Raw genomic sequence first — 9,518 nt, forward strand, 5'->3', positions numbered from 1 at the left:
TGAGTTGCTTTGTTTTCTAAAGCTTTGAGAACTGTCTAGCCTTTCTGGTGAGAACAAAGCAGTTCAGGACTTAAGAGGTCCCTAATAAGTTTCAGAGTAAAGGGGCCTTTTACCAGGATGGGCATGAGTCCCAGACTCCAGCCCACCTCTGTCACATTATGCCCATGTGACCTTGAGACTCAGTTTCCCCCTTAGCAATAGGCCTGTTACAAGAAGAAACTGCAAACCTTTTGGAACTCTGTACCTCGTGATCATTTGGGTTTTCTCTGGGCGAAAGCAGACAGTGGAGGAAGAAGGGACAGAGGAGCTGTACTTAGTGGGAGCTCAGGACTGTGCTGGCCAAGAGGTTGGTGTGCTTGCCCTGCAGAAAGCCCTTTCAGCCACTCAGTGTTTCTACTGCTCAGTGTTGAGCTAAGTCTGTAAACCCAAGGCCACAGGCTCTGCCCCACAGAAGCGTTGGTGGGTACAGCAGAGCAGAACAGTGTCAGGCAGACAAGTCCACATTTCCATGCGCACTTGCATCCTGCATGTGAGGTTACCCTGTGTGCCTTCTGCCCTGCCTCCTTGTCATGCTCACCTGGCTGTCCTCAGGGCTACTTCTGGCTGCGGTGGCACTGTGGGACCTTTGAAGTTATGGGCTGCGGTTCTTCCTCATAATCCCTGCCTCTTTTTCTGCCTGTGCAGTGTTGCTGGAAAGCTGGGAGGAAATCAGAAGATTCCTCCTCTTGTCTGGGTCCTACCCCATTCTGACTGCAAGCTTCAGTGAGCAGCACTCTGTCACCCTTCTCCACGCCCCAGCTTTTTGCCAGTCCCTTCTTCCTTCCAAAAGGTCCCATTTTTCAACCCAGTGGTAGTTTCTTTCCATCTCACGAGTGGTCTGCCTGCAGTGGGTCAGGCTCTGTGGCCCACTGGGGGTGGCCACCAGGACCCCTTAGAGGCTGAGGAGGTTTGGGTGCCTCCACGGGTGTCAGCCTGCGGGGCTGGGCCGCATGGACACCCAAGCTCCAAAGGCAGGGGAGGGTCCTATGCTGCTTTTGACCCTTCTGTGCTATATTCTGGGAGAACCATGCTGGCTTGCCAGGCCACAGGAGGAGTCTTCTGAATTGGAGCTCTGTTTGCCAGAGTTTTTGAAAGGCAAGATTATCCAGATTTGGAGCATTCTAATTTTGTGTTTCCATTAGCATTAAAATTAATTTCAATTCTTTTACTTAAAGTGCCTGAGGGATCCTGTCATTAGTTTCTGTACCTCATATGTAACAGTAGCCAATCAGATCTTTAATGCAGCAGGAGGCATCGTGTGGAAAGAAGCCCTTTGGTGCAGCTGTCTGTGACAGCCACAATTCTCCTCTTAATATGAACCCTCCAAGAGTTAGCTGCTCTTGCCCCTTCCAAAGCAGGACTTCCTATGGACGGGGTCTGCGGGGTTTGTTCAAGTAAGAGTGTTGTCAGCTGAGGGAATTCCTGTGGGGAGCTGATTCTTTTGTTTGTTTTTTGTGGGTTTTTTCTCTTTTGTTTATTTTTGAGACAGGGTCTATGTGGTCCATGCTGGCCTTGAACTCACTATGTACCCGAGGCTGGCTTCCATCTTGGAGTAATCCTCCTGCCTCAGCCTCCCAAGTGCTGAGATTACAGGTGTGCACATGGTGCTGGTTTTACCATGTCCCAAAGCACATCCCTCACTGGAAAGGCTGGTGGCTTTCTCGTTGAATTAGCTGCCACAGAAGCATCAGCCACAGGGCTTCAGGGGCAGGATCAGTGCTTGGAGCTCATTTGCCTACCCCGTCTGCACAGCTCCAGCACTGAAGGTCCTGCTCTGTCTCCTCTGCAGTCAGGTACCATCAGGGCTACAGGAGTACCTAGATTTGCAGTGTTGGGCCCGGGGAGGGGTGGGGCCACCACTGGAGTACAGCAGAAATGCTGAAGAGCACAGAGACTTGGCTGGATTGAATAGTAGAACCAACTTCCATGGCCCTTCAGTGGTTAGCTGCTCCCTAGTCATGGCCTCCTGCTGACTGCTCCTTACATTCAGTCAGCTCTCTCTGCAGCCATGTGGTGAAGTAGAGGTACTAGGCTGCTACCAGCAGCACTTGGGTTCTAGTCCCATTCTGATCTTGTGAGAGGCTACTGCTCTAGCCCTGGCAGGGACAGTGAGGAGCCAAGGGCAGTCCCAGTCAGGGACCTGGCAGAGTCAACATGGAGCCCAGAGGTGTCTCCTCGGGCTTTGACACACACGTGTGCTGTGTTTCAGAGGCCAGGCTGGCCAAGGCCCATGCTGTGCACCTGGGCCCAGGCCAAGGTTCCAATGTGGGAAACATCTGGGATGGGGGTGAGGAGGAACAGCGTTCATGGGTGACATAGAGGCTCCTTGAAGCACAGGATTCTAGGACCTAAGTGCTAGTTTCTTTGTGACTCTTGACATGTCACTTGACTTTGGGTTTCTTATCTGTGAAATCGGGAAGGTAGGTGACTCTGAGGGCTCCTTAGTTGTGTACATCAAGCCATCCATGCAGCCTTGTTAGGACAGACACTTCAAATACAAGTAGCAGAAAGTGCATTTCACACTAGCTCATGCAAGGGAGCATGGGAGCCACTGCAAGGTGGTCTTCAGGTCGGATGTGCCTGCTTGTTCCACTCCACTGCCCTGGGACAGTACCTTGCTTCCTCATCACAGGTTGAAAGCTCTGCACTTGACTCCAGCTGGAGGTCACGTGCCTATCCATGAGGCCCCCCCACCCTGTACTAAAGAAAGGGCATGTTATTGGCTAGGATGGGCTTTGGTCAAATCTCCTTTCACAGCTTTACCCTTTCCAGCTGTGTAACTGAGGAAAAATCATGTTCCTTCTGAACTCAGTTATTTTTAATCACATTTTTAAAGTAGGAATAATCCATCCCCCATAAGTTTGGGTTTTAGTGAGATAAATGCAGCACCTACACACAGTAAATACTCAGCCTTTGCACAGATGTTCAGTAAACTATAGCAGTGGTTGAGGACCTGTCCTTATCAATCACTTAACAACAGGCCTGTGCATCACATCAGGGCACCAGGCAGCTGGGTACAAGGCCAAGCCAGGCACCCCACCCAAACCTGCCGCCTCTTGCTCAGTGTGCTTGTGCCCCTTCCAGAAAGGACTGGCTGGAAGACCATGCACCTGAGTTGACCTCGGCAGGGCATCTGGAAGCAGCCTCTCAGCCTACCGAAGAAAGGCCTGGCAGTATCAGGCTAAGAGAGCCGCCTCCTGAGCAGAGGTCCAGACCCCACACCTATAGGATGTAGCCCTGCACTCCAGCGCGAGGCTTTCCTAGCTGTCCAGAGCTGGAAGCAGAGAAGGGGGAGCTTGCTCTCCCTCTCCACCTGCATTCTGTAGGAGCACAGGGCAGATGTTCTGGGATCCTGTTAAAACTGCTTGTGTAGAGGCCGGGGATTTAGCTCAGTGGTGCCACCGCCTGCCTTGTAAGAGCAAGGTCCCAAGTTCGATCCCCAGTACCAAAACAACAAAAAAAAATGCTCGTGTAAACCTGTGGCCTTAGCTGACTGGAAAGACTTTCCTCGTTCCGATCTTGGGGTTCAGGTCCCTCCTCTGTGACTTGTTCCTTTGACTCTGTGCCCCTAGCTAGCTGGCCCAGGTTGGTATTTGGGAGCACCTGTCTACCTTGATCCCTTGCTCTCACACCCAGGAGCTGATGGTCACTTTGTCACTGTTCTTTGACAAAAACCTCAAGTAGGAAAATTCATTTAGAAGCTATGTTTTTATTCTTTAAAAACTCAGGATCCAGCCGGGGGTGGTGGCACATGCCTGTAATCCCAACACGCAGGAGGCGGAGGCAGGAGAATCACTGAGTTCGAAGCCAGCCTGGGCTACATAGTGAGACCCTGTCTCAAAAAAAAAAATCAGGATCCACCAACAGTGGCTGCTAACTGAGCACTGCTTTCTGCCCCATGGAAGTCAGAATCCTGTGCTGCCTGTACCACCCAGTCCCAGAGCTGCCCCTTGCTGTACTGGGTTCGCTTCTTGCCCGGTGCTGCTGCTTGAGCTCTAGGAGAGCAAAGGAGGTGACCATCCTGGGGAAGAGCTGTAACTGTGTCCCATGGTCGGGATTTCCCTCTGACAGCCTTGGGGGAGTGGCTTTGGGGGTATAAGAAACTCCCTTGTCCCTGCCCTGAGCACCTCATCCATCCAGCATCCTCACCCCTGCTTGTGGAGACTTTCCCCCCCAGCAGCCAGAGCTGGAAAGAGGCTCTGCCCTATAGCTGGCACAAGAGATGTGTCGCTGGCTGCAGGCCCAGCAGGCCCCTGAGGGCAGGCCACTACTGGGAGGCTGTCTGATTTACAGGCTGCCTTAGCCGGCTAGGTTTCCCATCTAAGAACAAGGAAGTCCTGCTTTGTAGGGCCCCAGGGGCTTCCCTCAGGCAGCAGAGGGCACCCGTTTCTCAGTCAAGGTGCCTCACACTCCTTCCAGAGTGGAGCAGGAATGATGGACGTGGCAGGTCTTGCAGTGTTGCAGGGGATTCTGATTTGTGGCAGCTTGAATGTAGAAAACCACCTGTCTCCCCAAGTCTGAGGTGGTTCTGTTTCAGCACAGATGTGCAGTCAAACTCAGGTTCTCTAGCTGTGAGACCTTGGGCAAGCATCTCAACTTGTCTGGGCTTCCATTTCCTGTCTGGAAGGGGCTGTTAAGGTTCACTAGAGCCATTTGTCTGGCCAGAGCTGCACTCAGGCCAACTGTTTGAGGAGAAGCCTGGCCCAGTGGCTTCTGGGGCTGTCACCTCAGACTGGGAGCCCTTGACACCCACCAGCTGGGTGGGCCAAGGGCCATGAGGGCTGCCCCTATCCCCACTGCATTTGGTGCTCTGGCCCTGTGTCTGGGTCCCCACAGGAGCACTTTCTCCTGCTGAGTTAAAGAATAAAGGGTCATGCTTCAGGAACAGCATTCTTCCGGGGCCTGGGATCTGGAGTGGGGGTACCTTACATCTCTTATCTCCTGCCCCAGCAGCTGGCTACCACCCAGGGCAGAGGAGAGGAGCTAGATGTGAGTGGGGAGGAGGTGGCAGCCATCATTGCCAGTGTGGCTTTTCTCCCACCACCCCAGACCTTCAGCAGGAAAAGGCCTGTTGAAACCATCAGGTTGCCTGCCTGATTCATCCCTTCCCTCGGCATAGCTGGAGTTGCTGGGTTGATGCTTCTGGCACTGCAGAAGGAAGAGGGGACCTCAGGACTCCCATCCTCTCTGCAATCTAGGTCACCACCTCCACAGTCCCCAGAGACTGCTCTCCTCCTTGCTGATAAGATCTCATCACGAAGGGTTCCGAGGTGCGCATGTCAGTGATCTGCCTTCTTGGGTCCTGGGTCCAGCCTTGCGCTCTTCCTGTGGGTGCCGTGGAGATGGCACTTGCTGTCAGCCCCAGGCAGGCACAGCTTGTCCCAGGCTTTGGACCTGGCTCTCCTCTTGTTACCATGCTTTGCTCTTGCTCTTGGCTTTTCTTTAAATTTGCGTCATGCCCGTCCTCAGCAGAGCCTTCCCTGTAGTCTCCTCTTCTTTCTCAGTCACTACCTCTCCAGCATTATTTGCACTTTGGAGACAGTGGCTGGCCTTCGTGCTCCCCACCCACCAGGCCTTGTCAGGCATGTGACTGACTGCATCATCTCCCCTCTCTCTTCTCTCTGCCCCAGATCAGTGGACCATCCCCTGCCCGGATCCTCTTACTCCACAGACTTTGGCAGCTGGCAGATGGTAACAGGCTGTGGCAGTATTCAGGAGCGGGCTGTCCTGCACACAGACTCCTCTCTCCCTTTCAGCTTCCCGGATGAGCTCCCTAACAGTTGTCTGTAAGTGTCTTGCTTGAGAAGGCAGGATACGCCCCTGCTCAGATGCAGTGCCACAAGCACTGGGCAGTGCCTGCCAGGGGAGGCAGAGATCTCTGCACCTGAGATGTGAAGGAGATCTCAGGGCTCCTCGGCAAGCGTGTTAGGGTTTGTGTTCGCTTTTCCCAAACTCTAAAACCCCTCTGCAGGTGTGTTGGGTGTACCCTGGGTAAAAGCTGGCTGGATTGTAACTGTAGAAGATTTTCTGTACAAGCTTTGCCTAATGTGAGAACCCTTTGAAACCAGAACAGTGGGGTAGTCAGGCAGGCAGGTATATGCTGGAGGCCAGAGCCAGAATGGCTCTTCCTGAGCAGAGACCAGACTGCCTCCACACCCTTGCCTTCTATTTTGCCTCTGGGTAAGAAAAAGAACTGGACAGGACTCTGGATTGAATGCTTATGGAGCCCTCTTCCTCCAAGCCTCCAAAGCAACTTCCACCTCTTGTGCTTCTGTCTGACCTGAGCAGCTGCCCCTGGGGAAGCCACCTGTCCCCTGCCTGTTCTGCCGCTTTATGGGTGTCAGGCAGGAGGAACCTCCGGTGTCCTGGGGAGCAGGGCCTGCTCCTTAGATGTGGCTGCCTGCAGGGGCCTTCGGCAAGCCATGCACTCCCCTCCACACCATGGTCAGATGGCAAATGCTGGGGACTCGGGAACCACTAGCACCAGAGCCCAGTGCTGCCAGGCTAGAGGCAAGGTGCTGTAGGGAGTTGGGGAGGAGGAAGAGCCAGCCAAACCTTGGGGTTCTGGGTCAGATGGCAAATGCTGGGGACTCGGGAACCACTAGCACCAGAGCCCAGTGCTGCCAGGCTAGAGGCAAGGTGCTGTAGGGAGTTGGGGAGGAGGAAGAGCCAGCCAAACCTTGGGGTTCTGGGATGCCCACCCTCCTAGGACTGTTCTGCAGCTGGGGAGAGCCTCTGAAGAGGGCCCCCAGGCTGGAAGTGAGAGCTCTTATAGACTTTTGAAGGGTAAAAAAGCACCTACATCTGGACTTTTCTGTAGGTACTCCCTCTCAAGCCCTCTCCAGGAAAGCAGAGACTTCCTGCTCCATTTGATATTGCCCTTCACTTCTCTAGAGTTAGCCCAGGAGCCAGGCAGCTCTGGCCCCAGATCCCCAGTCCGGAGCCAGTCACACAGTGCATTCCTAGCCAACCCTCCAGTTCTGGGAAGTCCCAGAGGATAGCTCAAGCTTGCATGACCTCAAGCCTACAAGATTGCAAGCTGGGATCTGCATCATTTCCTAGTAAAGTCACACAGTGGAGGGGTTCAGTGTTTGGTTTTCTTTCTTACCAGGGAAGCTTGGTCCAGACCCCAGCTGCTCTGCTCACCAGCTGTTTTGAGATCTCAGCTGTTACTTCTCAGAGCCTGTAAGCCTGGCTTGAGCTGCATTCCCATGCGTGCTGTGTGTTTCCACATGGGTCATGAACCCTCTCTGGGTGCTAGTTTTCTCATCTCTAAATAGGTTAGTCTCTGCCCCTTCTGCTTCCTAGCAGCAGGGACAGCAAGAACTCACATGTGTGGACCTTTGGCTGCTGCTCCTGTGAATGGAGACAAGTCCTTTTCTCCCTTGATGCTGGCAGGAGAAGCTGAGGGAACTGCACACAGCCTCTGGTCTGTGTGGAACCCGACTAGAAAGTAAAGGTCAGGGCCCTGTGTGCCCTAGATGCCAGCAGAGATGTCAGGGTTGCTCATGGTGTCACAGGAGTCCAGCACCAGCTCATCTCCTTGGTACTTCTGAGGAGCTGTTTGACTTTCCCTCCCTCAGAGCCCACTGCTTCTGTCTGCCTCTACCTGCCACCCCCAGTCTACTTCCCAAGGGTCCCATCTGTGCTTTCCACACTTGCCCAGGGCCCAGGACTCCCACTTGCTTCCCTAGCCCAGAGGCGTAGGCTCTCTGGGCTCAGGAACTGGGGACTTGGCTACTGGTCAGGCAGACTCCTTGGGAGGGGGACATTGTGCATGCGCCTGACCTTAGTCCAAAGGCATGGTATAGCTCGTACCCGGGCCTCTCCTGTGAAAGACCCTTTTGATGTCAGCCTCATACAGTTCACACTGTGATAAGCCTGAATCTGTGTGCTTGTTCCCCTTGACCTGTAATTTCAGGGCAAGGAGGGAAGAAGGGTTTCCTACCTTCCATCTGTGATCAGTGCCTGCAGAGGCCATGGGAAGAAAAAAGAATCAGAACCTAGATCTTGCTGGAAAAGCCAACATCCTTCCAGTTCTTGACCTGGGGGCCACAGGGACTGGAGGTGTAGCTGGAGCCCAAGCGGTCTTCACTGTGAGGCCCTGGACTCCCTAGGGCAGTCAGGGTTCTCCCAGGGCAGAGCCTCCTCCCAAAATGTGTTGGGTCCCGGTCTTGAGAGGGCTGAGGTTGCTGGGTAGGGTGGAGCATGCCTATAGTCCTATAGTCCCAGCTGCTCAGGAGGCTGAGGAAGGAAGATCACAAGTTGAAGGCCTGTCTGGGCAACTTAGCAAGCCCTACAAAAATAAAATTTTACAAGGGCCGAGGACATACTTCAGTGGCAAGCATGAGGCACTGGGTTCAGTCCCTAGTAAATCAAGAAGGTGTGTAGTTGGCTCCTGCCCATGAGCTGTGCATTCATTCTCCTGCTGACCTTCACACTCCATACTTTGGGGTACAAGCCTGCTTGTTCTTGCTGAGGAATGGAAGCTAGCAGCTGTTGGAGCAGGTTCTCCTTGCTCAGTCTCCCATCTCAGTCAACACAGAAATAGTTACCCTTCCCGGCAGAAGCCCCAGGTCAGTGCTGTAGCCAGCCGCAGTCCCTGCAGCAGGGGAAAGAGGGGCCTGAGAACCAAGAAGAATGTCTAGAGAGGGACAAGGCTGTCTGTGGAGCCTAAGCCACAAGGAGAGTGTGGCCACAGATTGGGCACTAGCTTAGCGAGTTGGACATGACAGGCCCCATGGAAGGGGTGAGGACGCTGGGTCTCTCCTCAGGTGACACATTCATTTTCTCTCCCTCCTTCCCCACAGACTTGCGGCCCTGAGTGAACGGGAGACGCGGCTGCAGGAGGTGCGCTCGGCCTTCCTGGCCACGTACAGCAGCACAGTAGGGCTTCGGGCAGGAGCCCCCAGTCCCTCAGGCGCCATCGGGGGCCTGCTGGAACAGTTTGTCCGTGGTGTGGGACTTCGGGGCACCAGCTCCAGTGCCCTGTGAGGCCACATCCCACAGCAGTTTTCCTACTCCTCATTCAGTTGAGACCATAGTGGAATCAAAGCCATGCCTAGCCAAGGGGCACTTGGAGGTCGGGGAATCTCACACCTCTCTCCATCATGCACACAGCAGGGCCGAGGACGGGGCTTTCCAACACCGGCCTCCTGACTCGTGACCAGCACACCAGTCTTCGGCAGAATATCCATCAGCTCTCAGAACTCTGCAGGGTTTTCTTGGCCCTTGTGGGGTCCCTGACTTCATGAAGGATCTTGCCCCCCAGTTCTTGTTTCCTGGGAAGGAGGGGATCACCTGCACAGAAAATGAGGCAGTTTGACACCATATCACAGAATAAAATCAGTCTTTTTGAACAGCTGTTGTCTTGGTAGAGCTGATAAACCTTGCTGTCCTTGTGCTGGTTGGCAAGGACAGGGTTGAGGGTCACGGAAGAACTGGAGACTTAGGTCTGTTCCTCAGCTCATGAGCGGTGG

The 9,518-nt window shown here is 54.0% G+C and overlaps 1 protein-coding gene across 10 annotated transcripts in view; it reads left to right on the forward strand.

The window, feature by feature from the left end:
• Mtmr14 (myotubularin related protein 14) overlaps window positions 1–9,400 on the forward strand; it is a 50,783-nt gene extending 41,383 nt beyond the window's left edge. For 5 of the 10 annotated variants that reach the window (XM_021260186.2, XM_087216893.1, XM_004835284.3 and 2 more), the window contains 2 exons: window positions 5,670–5,825; window positions 8,850–9,400. In XM_021260186.2, coding sequence (XP_021115845.1) covers window positions 5,670–5,825; window positions 8,850–9,033 — 340 coding nt within the window. In that variant the 3' untranslated portion in view covers window positions 9,034–9,400. Of the gene's footprint in view, window positions 1–684; window positions 5,179–5,669; window positions 5,826–8,849 lie in introns of those variants that run through there. The other 5 variants (XM_021260189.2, XM_087216921.1, XM_004835285.3 and 2 more) reach the window with 2 other exon arrangements.
• The last annotated feature ends 118 nt before the right edge of the window (window positions 9,401–9,518 follow it).

Source organism: Heterocephalus glaber, unplaced genomic scaffold (genome assembly GCF_053883595.1).
Source record: "Heterocephalus glaber isolate CG9 unplaced genomic scaffold, H.glaber_assembly_v1.0 deba00000122, whole genome shotgun sequence".
Taxonomy (NCBI): domain Eukaryota; kingdom Metazoa; phylum Chordata; class Mammalia; order Rodentia; family Bathyergidae; genus Heterocephalus; species Heterocephalus glaber.